Raw genomic sequence first — 21,816 nt, 5'->3', positions numbered from 1 at the left:
TACAGTTTGCCAAGAAATACCTAAAAAAGCCTGAAGAGTTCAGGAAAAAGGTCTTGTAGACAAATGAGACCAAGATTCAGTTGTATCAGAGTGATGGCAAAAGCAAATAGGAGCTGCTGAAGATCCAAAGCACCCCCCCACCCCACCCATCTGTGAAACTTGGTTGTGTGGGTGATATGGTTTGGGCATCTATGGCTACCACAGACACTGGCTCACTTGCCTTCATTGATATAAGTGCTGACAGCAGCAGCAAAATGAATTCTGATGTGTACAGAAGCATCATATCTGCTACAGCTCAACCAAATGCCTAAAAATTAATTAGATGGCATCTACAGCAAGACAATGATCCTAATCATCCTGCTAAAGCAATAACGGAGTTATTCAAAGCTAAAAACTGGAAAATTCTTGACTGGTCAAGTCATTCACCTGATTTAAATTCAAGTAAACATGCATTTCACATGTTGAAGAGGAAACTTCAGACAACTAGATCCCAAAACCAGCAGGAGCTGAAGATCACCAGAGAAGTCTTTGGGTCACAGACTTCAAGCAGTCATTGCATGCAAAGGACACGCAACAAAGTACTAAGTATGACATAATATGAATATTCCCCTAATATTATGGTACCTTGAAATGTACAGAAAGTGCTGTGATTTCTACAAAGTGAAACCAAAGTGTATGAAAATACTCTTAAATAAAAGCTAAGAATGTGCACTGCAACCACATGTGAATTGTTTCATTATAAATCTAAAATTATAGAGTACATAACCAAACCAAGAAAAACTATGTATTTGTCCTAAACATTATGGAAGTCACTGTAAATGTAATTTCACACTGTATAGGAGTGCAGAGAATATACTTGCCGCATTGAAACTGAATGAAAGCAAAGGGTCATATGTCTGCTGCTTCACTAACTGAATCAATTTACACACATGCAAAACATTCTTTAAAGCAAAATGTATTCTGACATTTCTTTGTTGTGAAACTAAAACCCCCACACCATTAAATATTTCAAAACACTAGAAGGCATAGATTTAAATCATTAAATTGGGTACTGGGGTACTTTAATTGGGAAACACATACTGTGGGTGATGCAATAGCAAATATAATTCCTCCCAAAGCTGTTTTGTATCAGCTTATTTGAGCGAGGACAAATGAGGGCCAAATTATAATGTTAGACTACTGTAGCTGGAAAACATCTACACGATTTCCTCTGATTTCCTCTGAAATCCCCAAGAATACAGCAATTTCCTTTGGTTTACTCTTGGAATAAAAGAGGATAAAATCTGTTCAAGAAGTACTTTTAGCAGATTTCCCAGAAGACAAATCTCATTGTCATGTGATTTAACCCGAACAAACATCCCTTTTCACATGAACAAAATGTAAAAAAATTCTGAAACTAACATTTCATTAGTTGTAGAAAAGTAGTTCAAAAGGTGATGTAGATCTACCAGTGTTTAGCCTTGCTGCTGCCAGCTCAGCTGGTTCATATGCACCACAACCATGAAATATCACTGATACACCATGAGCCTTATAAAACATGAATTACATGTATATTTAACAAGAAGCAATAAGAAGGAAAATAAAATAAAATAGACAGATCAATGATTGAATTGAATCAACCAAACCAAAAAGACCAACCAAAAAATGCAATAGTCCAAATAAATTAAAATGCCAAGAATAGCTTATGTAATGTATTTTTAATTCCCCCTAAAAACAGATTCTTAAACTACTTTAGCAATAAAATAATAAATGCTGATAGAAAAACCTTCCCAAGCGTTGCAAGTTTTGTGGCTTCTCCTCCTGTGTCAGGTCTTGCTTTTTGCTCATTTGAGGTAACCTACTTTCTTATCATACCTCTCCTTCCAATTCTAATTAAGCATTCTTTGAGGCGAGATGAAAGCAAACATGTACAGGCTTCTCTGCTCCTCTGTATGCACCCTCATGTCACAGACTGACTATGGGTGACTCGACTACATCTTCAGCTAAATGCTTCAGTGATGGAGGCAATTCAATAAATGCACACACAGTGGAGTCTTTCCACTATACCCACATGGCAGAGGTGTACGGATTGTTATGTTGAGAGGGTCTTACACAAAACACACACAGACTTGCTCGTCTTACGGAAAGGAGAGGTCCATACCGTAGTACTTCTTGTTTCCAAAACGCTGTGCTTCACTTGCAGGATGTCTGCAGCCATCGTCTTTGCATCATCTTTGGCCTAAAGACATGAAAACGACAAAGAAGATATATGGGTAAACAGAAAACACATTTTTTAAATTTATCATTTCATTTATTTAATTAAAAAAGATATCAATCACCCATGTGAAAAAGTAATTACCCCCTTAAATGTAATAACCGGTTGCACCACATTTAGCAGCAATAACTGCATCCATACACTTCCTATACTTTCATATCAGTCTTTACTCAGGTTCCGTTTGTCTAATAGTACATTTTGTCTAAAGATCTGAAACAATTCCGTGTGACAAATGTGCAATAATAGAGGAAATCAGGAAGGGGGAACATACTTTTTCATGGCACTGTACATGCAAAATATAATAATATTATGGGTGGGGGTGTCCACATGGCCTACATTTTCAATATGGTTGAGTTGGTTTTCTTTGGACATTTTGGTGGATTACACAAGACTTGGTCATAATCACTGAGTGACCATGTGCTTTTGTAACTGACAAACATGTAGTAATAACTTTGGAACCAGTAAAAAACGTATGTCTTCAGTCAATATTACTATCTTGACACTGGTGTTACTTCCCTCAAAAACACCATTGATTTCGTGTATGAAATTTCCCTTAAAATTTACCACTGGTCTCAACCTGTTTTTATTAATTGCCCTTGATTAACAAGTGTAAACCAGTTATATTTTTTCTGATAACAGTGCTAAAAGTCCTCTGAGGCCTTCAGATAATCAATTTAGAAGTGAGAAATCCCACCCCAGAAAGGTGGGGCAAACTGCTCACAGCAAACAGGCATCAATCAGTATTGGCACTTACTTCATCAGGCACAAGGGGTTCGATCATGGGGGCATCCTCTAGCCTTGGGGACCGAACTGGTGACGTGGATAACCTCTTCTCCCATTCAGTGAGAGCAGAAGTGTCTGCACCCGTTTCCAAAAATGTACGCTTCAGGTCACTTATATTGGTTTGGTGTTTCATCAGCTCCTCTGGAGTCTTACTTATTTCCTAGGAGATTAATGATGGAAAAAACATGAAATAACTTACTACTCAATGCTTAGATATTATTTTTAAAATGACAAAGTCAAGTCAGGCCGGGGCCACAAAGAGAAAAAGATCAAGATCAGATGTCAAGACAATATTAAAGGATTAACTGGTTATAGGGGAGTTGTGAATTTCATAAATTATTTCAGGTATATTAACACAGAACCATCACATAAAAACATCAGAGACGGTCCAGGGATAAAGTTAAATTCACAATAAATTTGTGCCCCTCACCGAAAGCCTCAGTCAAATCCATTTAAATTAACTTGATAAAAATGCTGATTGTGCTGACATCTCACTATTGTGAACTGAGTGTAGGTACGCTCGTAATTAAAGATGTAATTCCAAACATACAACTTAAAGCCCTTTTCCAGAATTGAAGGAGCTTTACTGCTGGCTTTAGCCAGACGATCAGTCACCCTCATTTTTGGCAGGTCACCCAGGCATCAAGTATAAAAAGGGCCATAGATACTGTAGCAGTTTTTACAGGCTAACTAAACTAGCTAACTAGTAAGGTAGCTAAAATGCACCAGAGATCATATAGTTCTTGCATATATTGCAATGCATCCATTGCATTACACCATTCTTGCAGAAAGAAGGCAGAATCCTCCAATGATTTTACATCGTCAGATTCTCCAGTAGCCCACTGAAGAGCTTCTTCATACAAGCTACTGAAATCTTGAACTTGAACTTGAACAGAGGTTTTAATTTTAACGCATCCATACATGTGTTTCTCCTTTCAGTGTAGGAATTCATTCCATCAGTTTGTAAATTACAATGACTTTGACTATCAGACATTTGCAGCAGCTTTATCTTGGTGGCAGAGGCTGCAATTTCAGCTTCCAGCACAAATAGTTCTTTTCTTTGTCTCAGTTGCTCCTCTTGTGCTTCAAGAGCGTGTTTCTCTATTAACTCAGCAGCACATGCAATCAGTGTAGCCTACTCTGGCTCCGCTTAAATGATACAGTGGAGGATATTCTGGTTTTCACACGACTGTGAATACTGACCCCGAGCATTTACTGCTAACATTGTAAACACTATCATGAGGGCTTACATCATCAACATCACCCCCACCTTGCAAATTCAATTTTTCTTCTGTGCAATTACTGCCCTTCAACCAGCTTTCAACAATTTTGGAAAAAACATCACGACTAACACATATTTGCTTGAAAATATGTTTCACGCAAGTCCTGTTCCCCAGACGGCATCATACACTGCCTGGCCAAAAAAAAAGTTGCACACTCTAATATTTTGTTGGACCGCCTTTAATAATATAGAGCGCCATCTATGGTGAGCGTGTGAACTAAAAGTGCAAGTGCAATGGCTCAAACAATTAGCCTAAACACTGAACCAACTTAGAGTTTAACACATTGATGAGTAAAATTAATTAAATAAATATTAAACACCATTTAAAATGCCTAAGGTGTCCCCAAAAGGACACTACAAGTAGATGGTGTTCAACAGTATCTAGTGCCCCTAATCTCCAGATCTGAAGGCCTCTCCATGACCTCCCTGGGTACCAACCCCGTCGTTTTCTCTTTAGGGTACATTTCTCAAGGGTAACATTTATGGCGACTCTCCCCAACACATTTTTTTAATTATCCTGAATACCTAACAACAACAAAAAGTAAATCATAAGAAAAGCAATAGATTTCTGTTCAGTAATCTTCGCGAAAACATTTGTTAATGTCACTCATTATATGAATGATACTGTTTAACAGCTAGCCATCTACTGGCTAGTAAATGTTGCGATATACATGAACAAACTAGCGAGCAAGATTAATGTTAATTTTACATGTACTTAGACTAGCTAATTACTAGATAAAACAGCGAGACAAAAATTTTTACAATCAAGAAAGGTCTAAACCTCTGCAGTAACATAACCAGGACAATGCTGTTAATTAAAATCACGCACCTCTAAAAAACACAGGCGTTATAAAATAAATACTCATACTCATAGACACATTACGACACTGAGAGGTCAGTAGACTTCAATTAATAATAGCAAGCTTCAAAATGTAGGAAGCTTCCAAAACAGACTCAATAGCACATAGCCTCTACGTGTGTTGAACAAGTCGATTTAGTAATTATTATTTTGTTATTTTGTTAAAATTTTCAATGCACTCTATTGTTACATCATATCAACCTCTAACATCAGATTACTGTTTGACAAAAACATTTTCTCCTTTTATTTTCCTTATGAATGTTCTGGAATGAAAAAGAAAAAAACAGATTTATTTGAAAATGTACTGAAGTACCTATTTTGCCATCATATGAAAAGGAGATGGTTCCTTCCCCAACTGCAGATTTGACGTTCATTACTAGCGGTCTCGCTTTTGTCAGGAAACGCACTGTTAACTCAAACACCTCTTTCTGTAAGGGGCGGTGTGAAAATAAGCTGCTTCCTGATTGCTCAAATTGCACTTGATTTTAACAAGCACTGTTTCAGTCTAAACTGGACCAGCTGTTTTTCCTGCAAGCATATCTCCTATTTATTTAGTTCCAAATGGAACAGCTGCGAGGAATTATAAAAACAGAGATGTTAAAAAATGGGCAGTCACTTTCAGGAAAATCCCTTTCATCAGAACCCTGATTATTAAGAATCAATGCAGCTTAAAATAGTCGCCTGAAGGTAACTATGCAACAAGTAGTGGTGAAAAATTACACAAGATACACATGGTGTTAACAATGGAGCATATACCCCCTTATGGACAGATGGGTTTTCCACCTCTGGGGATAAGAAAAAGCCTAGAATACCTGTGTCTTTATCTCAGATTCATCTTCTTGATCCGACTTTCAGAATGAACAATGAACACACAAAGACAAAATATGAAAAAACACAATGTTGGTTATCAGAGAAGTACTGGTGTATACAACACATAAAGTTTAATAACACTAGACAGGTGGCCTTGCCATTAGACTGATGGACTCAAGGTAAGAATAGGTGGCAATATATAGGCACAGCTGGAATGTGGCAAAAAAGGTTGTATTAAACACAATATTTTAAACTGGAATAAATTAATACACTCAGCTTTGTGGATTCAATTGGGCCTTTTAGGAAACCCATTAGCATTTTTTTTGTCACAACATGCTGTGTCTGAAATTGGAAAAACATTAAACTCTTTGTCCAAATGCAATATAGATGCATGTTTTCTGGGGCATGTCACATCGAAGGAAAACAATCACTTTGGCCCTCCCACAACTGAATCACCTAAAATAAATCTTTTCTGACTCCCTGTTGGGGCAAAGCCATCACATCTGTTCATGAAATATACAAAACGCATCACAGGCATTCATCAGTGAGCAAATGAAAATATGAGCACAATACTACAAGGCTTAAAACAAAAAAAAAGAATGAAAAAACATGATTCTGGTAAGAGAATGAAGGTATTATTACTATTCCACTACTTTGAAATTCAAATTTTCTTTTCTTTTTTTGTAGACAACAGGGAACTGGCTGCTTAACAAACCTCTGTCGCTGTGGTTTCACCATCGGCAATAGTCTCTGTCCACTCGCTGTCAGTCTGTTTTATAACGCGTACCATGGTTCCAGTTGAAAGCAAGAGTAAAGATAAAAATCCATGCTGTCAGTAGTTGGACATTTTTCACTCCTTCAATATTCACATTTATGTACTGTTGATTCATCAGGTTTCAGCAAAGACATGCATAAAAAGTATTACAAATAAAATTATCAGACAAATGACTTACCTTCAAAAGACAGAAAGTTAAAAACAGGAAATTAGTGCAATTTAAAGCTCACATTTTCATAATGATACCAGATTTTTTCAGCGTAGAAGAAATACCAGTCCTGATTATACTGGCTTTATCTACAAAAAAAAAGTTTTTATTTCAAGATAAAGCCAGCTTTCAGTATCTAGAAATGTGGCTTTATATCATTCCAGACCCAGTTTTTCAATCAATAACCTAGTTGTTAAGAGGAATGACCAGGTTTTATGTGTTTACAATACACTCGAAAAACAGAGCCCCGATTTACTAAATTGTATCAATCAATCAATCAAACTTAATTTATAAAGCACATTTCTGACAGCGGGTGCAACTCAATATTGCTATAACATTCGTACACTACAAATATTTCACATAGTTGAATTTAAAGCTTTGAAATCATGTTACATATACATTAAAATTGAGCAAATATAACCTATAATTTGCATTGGTTCTGATGAATTAAAGTTAGTACCATGAAAAATAAAACTGAGCAGATATCACTGAAATCCTGAGTAGATACTATAGAAACCCTGAGTACATGTATGTTGTTTTCTTCTGAATTAGCCCAATTCGCATAAATATCTCTTCAAAATCCATATTTTTATGATAGCATTTTAACAGTGTAACAGGAAAAAAGGCACAGCTCTTTTCTTACTTAGGTACTATGTCTTCAAAAAACATGCTCTCTTTTAGCAGTGAGAGAAATCACAATGCAAGGGGGTCTTTCTGATACACTGCAAACTCAAATGGTGTAAATTCACCCTTAACTCAATAACTACCTACACTGAAGCGACTACAAAGCACACCTTACTACTGTAACATTTGAACATTTTCAGCAAACTGTAACATTTATTTTTAATCAGTCTGAATCCTGCTGTGCTGCATAGAACTCTGGGAAAGTGGGTGGCGCGAACTCTAGAAAAGTGGCGGGCGTGTACTTAGTTTTCTGAAGTTGTTCTTCAGGACAAATAATCTTGACTTGGAATGACTAATAATGACTAATAATTTCAAGTTTTTAAATCAAATGGTATATCTGGTAAATTCTCAGTAATTTAAGTAAATTCCAAGAAAATGTTTAATAGTATTTAAGCAATGTCATTTGTTAGTCAAATCCTCATTTGTTTTCATGAAATAAACTTAAATAATAAACTTAAATCAATTTCAGAAAGAAAAAAAAACAACTTACAGCCATTTATTTAGGCATGGCCAACTGAAATAATCTCTTCACTGGTATTCAGTAATTTTACTGAGACAGTGTAACAGTTATGGGTGTGCAGAGACATCATTATCTGTATCTGTATCTGTTCAACCAACAAAATTATCTGTCTGTGTATTCAGATAGAAGACCGGAAGTGGGCATGGTTTATACAAAAGACCCGTTAAATCGGGCAAACGTTGTATTGTTTAACCTAATATTCATTGACAATGCAATGCATTCATTGTGCATTCAAAGCATCAAATTGATTTAATATTGGCATATAAATAATTATTAAATATATTTCCACATCATCATACTGTACTTTTCATCTCTCTCTCTCTCTCTCTCTCTCTCTCTCTCTATGTTTAACTAAACTAAATTTTATGAACTGTCTGAACCTACGGTCATTCTAGCAGTACGCTCCAGGAAACAAGCTTTTTAACAATATGATTCAACCAGGTAAGTTTTAAAACCGCAGAGGCATTTAATCATAAAAGATGCTATCATAAGCTAATTTAATGCTTTGTGTACTTGACAATGGTGTTATATTATCATCTAAATTAACTATTTATAACTATTATTTACCTTTAGTTTGTTCATTTTATGAAGCTATAGAAGTTATAGAAGCAAAATATCAAAAAATATCAAAATTGGCATATGGAACCAAAATCATTGTTTTTGACAGTGTTGCCTCTCCTTAAACTTCTTTAGAATGCTGGATTTTGTAGTGCATTGATTTTAGAACTGTTAAAAGGCCGAGATGTCCCTTTACTGAGAATTAACTTGTTGCGAGGTAAAAGAAAATTTACAAAAAATTTTAAAACCTGGACTGGATGAAAAAAAACTGGACTGGAAGAAGAAGAAAAAAACCTGGACTGGAATTTTTTAAAAACTGGACTGGATGAAAAAAAAACCTGGACTGGAAGAAAAAAAACTGGACTGGATGAAAAAAAAACCTGGACTGGAAGAAAAAAACTGGACTGGAAGAAAAAAAAACCTGGACTGGAAGAAAAAAAACTGGACTGGAATAAAAAAAAAACCTGGACTGGAAGAAAAAAAACTGGACTGGAAGAAAAAAAAAACCTGTAATGGAGAAAAAAACTGGACTGAAAGAGAAAAAAACCTGGACTCCATGCACTGGAATGCACTACAAAATCCAGCATTCTAAAGCACTTTAAACAGCAACATTATTCTTTCGCTTTTGAATTGTTGTTACATCCCCTCCCCTTTTCAATATCCAATATCACAATTGATGGCAACGTTGAATCACATGTCTAGTTAATGTTGCTAGCTTTATTTACGCATCCCGCAAATCAGAATCATCCCTTATTTTGACAATAGAATAGGCGTTGATTTAACTCATGGCTACGGGACGCATTTTCATCCGTATTTTTGTGAACGATTGCATTTATAGTAACCGCTGTTTTGAAGACAGTTCAATAGGACAGCAAGCATGCCTTGAGACCATTCTAAAAGCATAAACTAAAAGCAACAAACACAATTCAGCTAGCACAAGAACACATATTTACACACAATGAATTCACTTTTTACACGTATTTACAATTTACAGTCCCACACAAATTATTTACAAAAGTCCGCACGCCGTGCATTCTGGGAGCTGCCGGCACAGCCTGCCGGAACAGCCCCCGGACGTCACACTATCATAAAGCTAACTGGCATTCAAAACCCGTTTCCGAGGGTTTTCCAATAATGCTGGCCCCACACAAGAGGATAATTGGGCCGATTTTGTGCCTGATTTGCTCTTCCCGACAATCATGGGGGCATTCCCGATCTGAGGCTAGTCTGAACCGATTATCTGCCCAAATGATCCTGTAGAGTGAGGGGTTTACAGACATAATCTTAATGTTACCGATTGGATCGGAGTCTCCCCGATCTCGAATCGTAAATATCAAACATGTTTGATATTTACGACTAGAAATCCTGTAGTGTGAAAGGAACAGCGATGGAATATTGAGCAGAAACCCGCAATAGCCAATGAGAGCGAGCTGACCGGGAAGTGTCACCAACCAAATTTTTTGCCGAAACCGAAGAAGTTCTCTGCGGACTAAATTGTTTTATACTCAATGCGGTTAGGTAACCGCACGTAGCAACAAAAGTATCAATATTATTGTATTATGTATATATGTAATTATTGTAACGTTGGCGGAAGTGTGGTCTCCATGGAGACAGGGAATCAGTTTGCGGAAATAAAAAAAAGTCCCTGGAATCGCCACTCTGAAATCGTTTAGTATAAACGCCAAGTGTGTGGTCCTGCGTCTTGACTGAATCGTCTGGTGTGTGCGTACTTACGATTAAAATATTAAAAATCGGTTAAGATTTGAAAATCCTTTAGTGTGCACCAGGCTTAATGGGTCAGCCGGTCGTGGTTTATTCCTTACATGTACGACGGGGGTGGTATTGCGCTTAACCATGCCCCGATGTACATTATTTTACAATAACGGGACAGCCTGGAGAGGTTTATTTCACTTATACAACGGGTTACCAACAATGACTATAGCCATATGGTTACTTTTATATGTTTTAATTTTTATAGATTTAATCAGCTGAAACTGAAATATCCTTCCACGGGCGTTTGGGCATATTATTTTACCGTTGTCAGGCAAAACTCTGGTTGGTAGTTCTATTTGGACCGTCGTTATGCAAAAACTCTGGTTGGTAGTTCTATTTTTCACCGTTTTTAAGCAAAAACCTCTGATCGTTAATTCTATGAAAACAATGATTCTATCGAGAAAAAAATAGATCCTTCTCGTTTTATACCATACAATTAGTTTATACCATGCATTTTTTGTCATTACATTATTTAATAAAACTGCATGGAACCATAAGTCAATAAAATTCATCTCCCTAGCACTGTCTTGCTTTTTAAATGGTGTGGTTGCGCAGTGCAGACATAACGTTTTTCTAAGACCCTCTGAAACGGCTTTTGAATGCCAGCTTGCTTTATTAGGTTCGCCGTAACGAGGCAGCTGCTATGTGCCGGAGTTCCAGATGCTCTCTCTCTCTGCCCGTGTAACGTTAGATAGAGGCTATGAGAACTTAAAATGGAGCTGACTTTCTCCCCCCCGAATCCGAATAATAACGAGCAACTTCGGGTAGAAGAAATATCTGTTTCCATCGCATTATTTGTGCTTTCCCGAATACAGTATTCGGATTCAGATACATCCCTAGTAACAGTACAGTAACATAGTACAGTAAAGCTGTAATATACAGCTAGCTTGAGAAATATGAGGGTACTACAGTGGTGGGCACACTGGAACTATAGGTGTAGTTGTGATGAAAGGTTCAAGCACATTTTAGAACTACATTTATGTTTAAATCTGAGAGTATGTTTAAACTTTACAATGATGTTTTTTAAAACGCGGTCAATGACTAGCAGAGAGCTTTCTACAAAACAAATCATCCATAATTTTCACCTGATACAGTGGATGACAGCATGAAAAGAAAAAATGATTTCTGCTAGCTGGACACTTTACAGAAAAGACCATCTGGGAATTTTGCTCAGGCAATACTGGTCATGTGGTTTTGCCAATTAGTTCCTTTCTTTTTCAGTATGAAAGCTGGCTAAACATGGGCTCTTAGATGTATGGTATTCTCGTGCTTTTAGAAAATCATAATGCACAGAAACATGCATACACAACAAACAAATGCATTTGATTTTTCTGTTATGCAGATGTTATTTTGTTTAATCTATCTACAGCACTAAGTGAACACATTTTTTGAGGCTGAAATTTTGAGGCACAATTTGAGTAAATTCTGTTTCAAAAGAATGTTCATTAAAAATGGCCACATTTTTAGTTATCAAAAAGGAAAAAATACTAGTCCATTATATTATTGCTGGGTGTACGTCTGGCCTCCCAACCATTACACCCACAAAATAATAATAATTGACTAGTTGGACGGTTATATATAACCGATTTGAAATTAATAATTAAACAATCTAGCAAATCACACAAACCAGGAGATACTGATGATTTTGCAATAACAATCTGCAACAAAAAATAGCTATAGTTTCTTTTTATCCTTGCCACAGAAGACCCAAACAATCTATTTGAATATTGTTTCTACCTTTAAGATGGATCAAAATCAATAAATATATTTTAACCTTTCTCTCATTACCTACAGAACACGAGCAGGCGCCACAGTCAACCACTTTATTAATACTATGTTACCAGTTTGACTATTTTATATTTCATATGTTATATCTTAGCATTATATGATCAACATGGAATTAATGGTTCATGAAGAAATATGCCTGTGGTAACAAAGGAAAAGTATAAATTTAATGCCTTGACTGTAAGGACAGAGCATGGCCTCATTCCTATTTTGCTCATTTACATTATTTTTATAGTCATAAAGCACTCACTGAAGGACAAACGCCCCTTACAAAAAACACATGTAAAATTAGCCTCTTCACACGTGAATTCAAATATCAATATATTAATGTGAACTGGACATTTTCACCTGATTGGCTTTTTTAACCCTCCTGTTATGTTGCGGGTCAAATTGACCCTTTTTAAAGTTTGAAAATCTAGGAAAAATACTTAAAATTATTTTTTCAGTATGAAACTTCTTCTACTGGCCTTAATTAGTGTAATCAACATTTTAAATGAAAATGGTTCATTTCATGTATTTGCAAACCCCCCCTGTATGGGGATTGACCCGGGAACATTTTTGCTGTACCTAAAAAATGAACAGAACAGGAGGGTTAAAATGTCCACATGTGGAAACAAAACAAGTCACATTGAGTCATGTTGATCTTCACATTTTCATTTCACTGAAATATTAACTACAATTTTCATGTGAGAACAACACATGTGACTCGAAATAGCATAGGTTACCTTTTTCCGCATCTTATAAGTGGAATTATTTTTATAGTTCATGTGCGTATTCTTTGCATGTTAGGTGTTCTCATGTGGTTTTTAACACATGTGGTTTTTAAACGTGATTTTTTTGTAAAAGGGATGCAACACGAATCTTTAAGTTCTTCTGTAGCTGAATGTGATTAGAATAGTTAATCCTCTCATATCCCCAGCCAGCATTTGTGTATAAAGGGACTGTGGGAGCATTAGTCACATTCATTACAGAAATCCTTCTTCCAGTAAGCCAGTCAGAAAACAGAAATCTTCATAAAACATTTTTTCGGTTAGTATCGAATTGTAAGAACTATCTGACAATTTCATTAAAACAAAGGTAAGATGGATGAGCTGTAGATGGCACTACAAAAATTGCACTCTCTAACCTGGCCATAAAATGTGATGCAATACTGTATCATCATGATAAATTTTGAGACATCCGTAAAAATCACACTTCATTTCATATTCAAAAACTTTGCATTTCAGCAAAAACTTTGCATTTAACAATGCTCATTAAATACCAACTGCTCAGTAAACACATTTAAATGTAAATTTATTGATTGATGCCTTTAAAAAAATGACTTGGTTTTCCTCAGTAACTAAATACATTATGCTGTGATTCCACCTCCTGCTTTTCCATGGTAGCAGCTGAGTTTCTGCACACTCTCCATTAAACAATCTTGGAGAAAGTCAGTAATGAATAATTGAGAGCTGTCGCTCAGCAACATTGCAAAAAAAGGGTATAATTTTAGCCTTGAAATTGTTGATTACAAAAAAAAATGAAACCATATCACTACTGGGTATCCAGTGTTTGTAATCTTGATGTGAATCCAGATGGAAAAGCACAGATGCTGGGATCAAAGCAAAGCTACAGGAGTCTCCAACTCTTCTGCAAATCAGGACATGAGAGGCTGAGGGTTTCAATATGGCAGGCTAGCCGAACTAAAGGTCAGACTTTCTTATTATCTCCAAGCATTGTACAGTTTGAAAGTTGAGGAGCTTCGTTTTTACCCTCCATCTGCCTACATATTGAGCAGAGCTTGCGTCAGAATAAGTATGAAGGAAATATGTCCTGCATGCAAGGCCATAAACAGGCCTGCCTTCTTTAGGGAAGAGGCTGCATCTGAAAGGGCATCTCAATTTAAAATCCAGTCACCTTTGTGAAAAGTAGAGGCAATTGATCAATTGGTCAGTTAAGCTCTCTAAAGTCATGTTAACTCAATATGCATGGATCCATGTAAACTCATACAAATCGTATTGCAATGTCAATGATTAGTACATTACTCTCATCCTGAGTTTTACACTGTCTGACGATGTATTTATGGCCTAATTAAATGCATCAAAGGGGTACAGGAGCAAAGGTATACCACTAGAGGTCAAGGTTATCCCAAAGGGCCAATGGTGTGGCATTCTTGACTTTTCAGGGGACACACAAATGATGTAAAAAGAGACAGTGATTCTGTCTGATTATTGCAGCTATACAGTATCAGACAATATGTTAAACAAGTTAAATTTTGTACTTTCCACTTACCACAAATCCTAAACATATTTGCAACACACACACACACACACACACACACACACACACACTAAAAGTCCTAAACTGTTCTTGAGTTCTGAAGGGCATACCTTCATCTCATGTCGCACTGGGGTTGTTGGAATTGGCTCGGACACCTCAGACTGCTCCATGGCCATCAGTTTCTCCTCATCCTCTTTCTCAGCCTTTTCTTCCTCTGCTTTCTTTTCCGGTGTTACCGTGGTGATGAGGTCACTCGTGGCGATTCCCTTGGCTGTGCCATACTGGCCCGTGCCCATCTCTGAAGTGGACATGGAATACCTCATGAACATTTTGTGGTTTTCACTCCAGATTGGTTTTTAGGGAGACATCGAAAGACTTATTAAGGCAGAATTCATTAATCTTGAAAAATAATACAGATAACATGTAGCAATATAGTAAAGAAATCAAGAAACCCACATAGTTAAAAAAGCCAGTTTTATAAGGGATTAGCCTTGAGATCTCATGAGATATTAAAGCTATATTATTCACACAAGAATCCACTCATGTTATCTGAAGAAAGCTTTTCCAGTGCAGCTTCAATCATATGCTGCTAACATATTATGAGTAGAGCCTTAATATTTTACTTCTTAAATAATTAAAGCGCATTTCAAAGTGCTCAGGTTCATATTTATAAAGAGGAAATGTCTGCCAGCTACACATCATTCAATCAGAAAATGTAAACATTTTTTCCCTGATATGAAGTAATGATAGCAAGGGATGACCTTTCTTCTTTTACCCTTATAAGGCAAACAGTGTATTCAAAATACTTTATCTCAACAGTTTTAGATTATGTTTTCAATTTTTTCTTTTATTCATTTCTTTCAGAAATGTGCAATTCAGTTCATTCTAATTTATACATTCACACCAAAGTATTTTATTTTATTTTTTTTAGCTTTCCCCACTGTTCATGCTTTACCTGTTCCACCTGAGATCACAGCTCTAGCTTTATGGCTGTAAAGCATGCCAGTTCATTTATACATCTGGGTCTCACTGAAAGGAAAATAGATGGCTTTTCAAACAAGCTGTATTTACTAGAAAATGTCAGCAGCATTTATGATATGCTACGCAGGAGATGAAAATTTTTAGCTGCATGCAAAAAGAAAGCATAAGTGTAAGGGCAGTTTGACTGAAAATCACAAAGAGGATGACTGATTATCAGAAGAGCCAAATTAAGGTAAAAACAAATTGCATAGGTTATAAATAACTGAGGGACAATGCTCAGTTGCTACATCTAAGAGCTAATGTGCAGTAAGTATCTACCTTTTGCGTTACGGTCATTTACATTGACAGGCAGTTTAAGTCCATGGTCTAGAGTCACTGTATTTATTGGATGACGCCGCTGAGCTGGAGAGATCAATAGAAATTAAATACTACAGTAAGGATTCAAGATTAACAATGAGACCTAATCTCTAAAAAAAAACCAAGATGGAGGATAAACAGCCAACAAATAATTAGAAACAATAGTGACAACAGATACCTGTCATATCGTCAGGACAATGGACTCAAAATCAGGCTTTAACACAGATAATGAAAAAAATGATTAAATCCCAGTTCTGCCTGTTTCTGGTTCTATTATGGTTAAAGCCTCACTGTTATGATGTTCTAAATGTGAAGTCGTTTTAGAACGTTGACATGTCCATAAAATAAACATGATAGGAAATGAACTGAGGAGAGCTGAAGATTTTTAGTTGAAGATTTTCACATAAAAATCCCCAGGGCCAGTAATATTTCTGTCAAATGTTACATTTCCAGCAATCAACTTTGCATGCTTTTTTTTATTCTTACCATTCACCAATTCAAATGGTTATCCCAACACAGTTAGATCAGATATAGACAGCTCTGCTAGTAATAAATTCAGAGAGAGCTGGCTCAACAGAGCTCTTGGGAACACAAAAATATAAAGGAATTCTACTAATTAATTTAGAAGAGGGGCAAAACAAAGGGAAAAAAGTACCTTAGAACAAAGCCAAAAAAAAACAAAAAACAACACTGTGCAGCAAATCCACATGGTGAGTAATCCCATCCTTCTATAGGCGATACAAAATAAACCCCTCTTCAGAGAGCCTGCCTGGCTTTAATATAAGTCATTTATTCTAGGCTTTCTGTAAGTTGGCTTGACGAATAAGGACATTAACTGTGGTCTGGGAATGGCTGATAAACCAGGGGAAAAGAGCAGCCCCACTAAGCTGGCAGAGAAGACAATGTGAGGAGTGGGGATAAAGCCCTGACTCAGAAATATGGGAAAAGGGGCAGTCTCAGAGTGAACATGGATTACATCAGCCTAAACTCAACATCCCAAACACCCAACGTTATCCCATCCCACTCCATTCAGGCCTAACACGGGAGGAAAGAGTCTGTGTGAGGTACCCACCACCATCTAGACTGCGGGACATGGTGTAGCGCTTGCTGGAGGAGCGTTCAAAGTAAGGCGCGGGACGGACAATCTGGGAGCTGGCCCGTCGTGTCTGGGCCTGGGTCCGGCCACTGTAGCGGAACTTGGAGCCAAGTGTGAGGAACTTTTTGGGAGGGGCTTCTGGAGACACCAACCTTCAGGACAGTGAGGGAGAAGTCAGCTCCATCATTACAATTCAGTTTTCTGCCTGACATTGCTCTAAAAAGGTTTTTTTTTTTAATGGAATGAAACAGATATTTATTGAATTATTCTTTTTTTGTATTTATTTAACGAAAGTGATTCGTTTTTGAAAATAATAATATGTACAGCACACAAATCTGAGACGAAATAGATGAAATAAAATTTTATGTGGGTAATAAATTATTTCGCTGCACACATTCATTAATAAAGTAGAGCTCATCTGTCAGCTGTGATTTGATCTGGTTAGTCTTTTGTTGTGCTAACACATAACAGCTGAATATTCGGTCTCATGCCAGATAATTTCAAAGGATCTGTATTGTCACTACTGAGTTAGTGGGCATAGAAAAGAATAAAACAGCAAACAGATCAAATAGAGTGGAAAAACCATTGAAAATTCAACATTGTTGAGCAAACTCTCACCTGAAAAAGGTGTGATGCTCCACACAGACTTTCCAAAGCCTCTTTGCCGCTCTGTGGTTTGGGAGTTTGAAACCTATCGTGCTTTCAAATTGCTCAAACTGGAAGTACAGAAGTACAGAGACATTAGCCCATATTCATCCCTGATATTTAAGTCACAAGCACTTCGGATTAGGTCTTTGTAAGATCACCTTGTTACAAAGTCTTGTAGTCAGGGTGATGAGCAGTTTGTGTAGAAAAATAACATTTATCACCAATCTAGGGATGGCATAAGGAAAACACAGGAAACAAGACACACATTTCCTTCACACTGTAGTGATATATCTGACAAGGGAAATTGGAGAGCTATTGCAGCAATCACTCAGTAAATCATGGGAGGGATGGATAACAATCAAGTCATTCTTCTGCCAGACAAGGCAGTTTACAGCTCATTTTATGAGCTACAAGCAATCTCAAAACAAAAGCCTTTTTAACAAGATAAATTTAATGTGACAACACACTGATCTGGTAAAACAGAAGTTTGTGTTAAATTGGAAAACCTGACAAAGGCAGACATTTTGACACTGAAAATATTCTGCCTGCCTGGAAAGATCTTAAAAACCTTTAAAGTCTTTAAACCTTTCTAAATAAATGAATGCATTTTGCACCAATACTACACAATCAGTTCAGACAGGCAGATAAGAGCTAAGATTGTGGCGACGATCGCAATTCCTTACAAGTTTACACTCCCATAAAAGTATTGGAGATGGAGCCATTTTAATGAACAATAAAACATGATTTACAAGTGGTTTCCATCCTTGGGATTCTACAGTGCAAAGTGATGTCCGATACACTTTCATTGCATCTTAAAGGATAAGCACCAGTTATTATAAAAAATGAAATACACCAGGCAAATGGAAGAAGTTGTGCTATTTTATGATTCATGTTATTAAACATCATTTTATTGAGATAAAGGCAAGGAATAAGCCCTAAAAGATCAAATCGCTCCCCTCTCCCCACCTTCCTTTTTAAACAATCTTCAGAATGACCACCTATGTCATATTTTGTGATGTGGCAGAGTGAGGAAGTGAGATACTGTCAAATTCCCTATAGCTAGCCAGCCAGTCCTTTTTCCATTAAAGAATTAGCCTATATCACTACAACTTGATGTGCATAAGAAAGCTAGTGTGATAATGCTAATGGAAAACAAGTTAAATCAACATCTGATTCTAATTTGTTTGCTAGAGGTGGATTAAAGTAAATCCTAAGGTAGGAGCTAATTAGCTAATGCCATCCATGTGCAGCCAAGATAGAGCTAACACTGTTGCACGCAGTTTGTATAGTCTCATATCCTTGTACTGAACACACAGGGAAGCACACAACTGGTATCTGGGCAAGATAGCTAAAAAGTGCCGTGGTTTGTTGGCTTTGGGAAGAAGCCTTCAACTCCGATCACCTCTGGCTCAAACCTTTGATTCACGATCAAATATTTCAATTTTGTACATTTCTGTCATCTTTTCAACCAAATTCCATCCATTTCTGTCATCTTTCCAGCCTAAAAGTATAATAGCAGAGCTGTTTATCTTCCACCTATTTCATCATGCATCGTGATTTTCTGGCTTGACTTTGGGTGGGCTTGACTTTCCCTCAGGGGTGATTAATCTGTCAAATTTGTAGCCATTCTAACAACAATTTCAACTTAATTTAATGAGAAACCTCTAGACTAAAACGAATTGGTCCAATAACTTTAGGTGGTGCTTACCCTTTAATAAAGTGCTGACAGTAGTGGATCTCTGTGATTGTCACGCAATGGAACAACTAGCAACACCATATAAACTTAAATAGTATTAGGAATGTGATTTTGACCTAGAGTTCCCTTTTATTACTAATTACAGAGTACACCAAATGCTTTTAGAAAGATTAAATGCAAATGTTCTGATATAATTTTTAATCAATGTCCTTCCCACAGTAGGTAAAGTAATGCAGTCCAGTAGGTAGCGCTTGGTATAATATAATTTTACCTTCATTCTATGCTATGCTGCATGAACAGCAGGGCAAGGAATTTTTTAACTGTGACCATTCTTCAAATAGACCAAGTAAAATGACATGGTGAGCTTATCTATTAATGCCAATATACTACTGTGATTTTATTAATAAAAATTGTGTTTCACTCCCAAAAGAGTGAGTTTGTAGCACGTATCAATTTGCTCTATTCACTACTGTCCACCATAACTGCTATTCACAAATTTACTCACAAATTCTTCACAAATTCACACTCATTCACAAATATGAGACAACTTAAATCAGATAACAGGCCTATCCAGTTTGCAATTATCATCCCCAAAGCAAAACAATAAGATATTTTCATTTTCAGGTCATTACCTCCCCAGGGCGGATTTTGATATAGAAATTGTTCCTTTTGTAGGAGATCTTGAGGACTTTGGGCCAGGCAAACCTGTTGATGCGCAATCTGTCACGGTAAATGAGAAGTCCACTGGCACACACGCCCAGCATGATCTCCACGCCCTCTGAATCCTGCAGACACAAGCCCCGGTCAGGAGCACATGCTCACTCTCTCTGATGGGTACAAGATGCGTCATTACTGTCAACAGGTTCAAGATGGATAAAGATTCATGACTGCGAAATGAGGCTTTGTTGTTGTCCTTATAGTTAAACATGATGGACGTAATGAAAACAGCACCAAACTCCTTAAAAAGTAACTGAAACCAGAGTACTTATAATACTGCAATTGGATACCATGAGCGAAGCAGGGCGGCAACTTTCTCCCAAAGCCTTTTATAATCTGGATAATGGAATCTGACAGCCAAAAACATTAAGTCAAATGAAATATATATATATATATATTTTTATTTTTATTTTTTTATTTTATTTTTTTTCCTGATATTTTCTAATCTAACAACTAGAATTTCTCAATGGTTTCCATGGTGCTCCCAGAATATATTATTGTAATGACAGGATATGGGGATGCTTTAAAGTTGTTTTCTTGCCAAATGTATTCTTAGAGACAGCATTATCAAAACAGTGTTATCTTGAACTTTATGTCCATTTATGTTAACCATAGGAAAAAATGCCAAAAAAAGAGAGGGTTTTGATTCAATCTACTGATGGGAAAAGACAGGCACAGAAAATTAACATGACAACATCTGCTTTCTTTCTTCTAACATGCTAGTTAAGAGCTTTAGTCCTTCTGCCAATCTGCAATTGTTTAAAATGACAAAAGGCTACTGTAGGTATCCATCCATGAATGGGCATCAACAATAAATTCTGAATGTGGACATCTGACCGGTCTGAAGAGGCAATGCAGATGTTTGGTGATGAGGCAAATGACAATAATGAGGGCCCTCTGAACAGAGTCTGCAGTTCTGATGTGGGCTATTGATATGTTCGGATGGGCTGATAATGGATCTGACCTCTCCAGGGCAGGACAATGAGCTTTTCCAATGATTGGTACATTTGGGGTATGAATGGGGGGGTCTGCCCTGTACAGGCATAACAAGGAGTGTTCCTCACCCTCACACCCACAGAAACATAACCGCGAGGCATAACATTACCAGCACTGCAGTGAAGCAACCGCAGCCATGGTGATGGAGTCTACAGTCAGAAGTCATGCACAAAGACAATTTCAAGGACAAACACACACACGCCACACAAAAATGCAGCCTTACCTCCCCTTTAGCTGGAGCCAAGCACTCAAAGATGCTTCCTATCAACTAGGCCATTTGGTAAGAAAAGAGAGAAGACATATACTGATCTAATCAAACTGAAGGGTACTTCCAAGGTCATCACTGAGTAGCCTACATGTGGAATGTTGTATTTATGTGGACAGTTACACTTTAGGCAAAAATTCAGGCTTTATTTTTATTATTGGTCCACACTGACATCATGCAGATTTTGAATCATCTGTTAACATGCTTGATCTCTTTTTAAAAGGGGTTAGATAAGCACCTAAGAGTACACTGGAACAGACAGCACAGGCAGAACAAAAAGAATGACAGAGATGATACAGCAGCTTAGCAATGTTGATGCAGGCACCACCATGGGAGAGTGAAACCCTTTGTCATGCACCGCAAGGCTTTTCGGTGCCTGTTATGGATGATTTTCCACCCTATTCTTGTGTTTGAACTATAAAAGGAATGCCTTGCAAGGTCTGAAGGGCCAGCAGTTTTCTTGTGGTTTTTTTTTATTCATGACTGTATTTTTTTCTGCCTTGGGCAACT

The 21,816-nt window shown here is 37.0% G+C and overlaps 1 protein-coding gene across 11 annotated transcripts in view; it reads right to left on the bottom strand.

The window, feature by feature from the left end:
- The window catches only part of epb41l3a (erythrocyte membrane protein band 4.1-like 3a), a 58,464-nt gene that overhangs the window by 15,641 nt on the left and 21,007 nt on the right, over positions 1–21,816 (bottom strand). For 8 of the 11 annotated variants that reach the window (XR_004764927.1, XM_035415023.1, XM_035415026.1 and 5 more), the window contains exons 9-18: positions 21,265–21,309; positions 19,961–20,113; positions 17,603–17,700; positions 16,961–17,136; positions 15,850–15,933; positions 14,661–14,848; positions 6,704–6,757; positions 5,991–6,026; positions 3,009–3,197; positions 2,141–2,218 (exon numbers count right to left, since the gene is read on the bottom strand). Coding sequence is in view for 10 of the 11 variants with exons in the window: in XM_035415023.1 (XP_035270914.1) it covers positions 2,141–2,218; positions 3,009–3,197; positions 5,991–6,026; positions 6,704–6,757; positions 14,661–14,848; positions 15,850–15,933; positions 16,961–17,136; positions 17,603–17,700; positions 19,961–20,113; positions 21,265–21,309 (1,101 nt within the window). In the remaining variant the exon portion in view is untranslated. The remainder of the gene's footprint in view (positions 1–2,140; positions 2,219–3,008; positions 3,198–5,990; positions 6,027–6,703; positions 6,758–14,660; positions 14,849–15,849; positions 15,934–16,960; positions 17,137–17,602; positions 17,701–19,960; positions 20,114–21,264; positions 21,310–21,816) is intronic. The other 3 variants (XM_035415025.1, XM_035415024.1, XM_035415027.1) reach the window with 3 other exon arrangements.

This window comes from Anguilla anguilla, chromosome 4 (assembly GCF_013347855.1).
Source record: "Anguilla anguilla isolate fAngAng1 chromosome 4, fAngAng1.pri, whole genome shotgun sequence".
In the NCBI taxonomy this organism is placed as follows: domain Eukaryota; kingdom Metazoa; phylum Chordata; class Actinopteri; order Anguilliformes; family Anguillidae; genus Anguilla; species Anguilla anguilla.
This window is presented reverse-complemented; position numbering and strand designations above follow the sequence as displayed.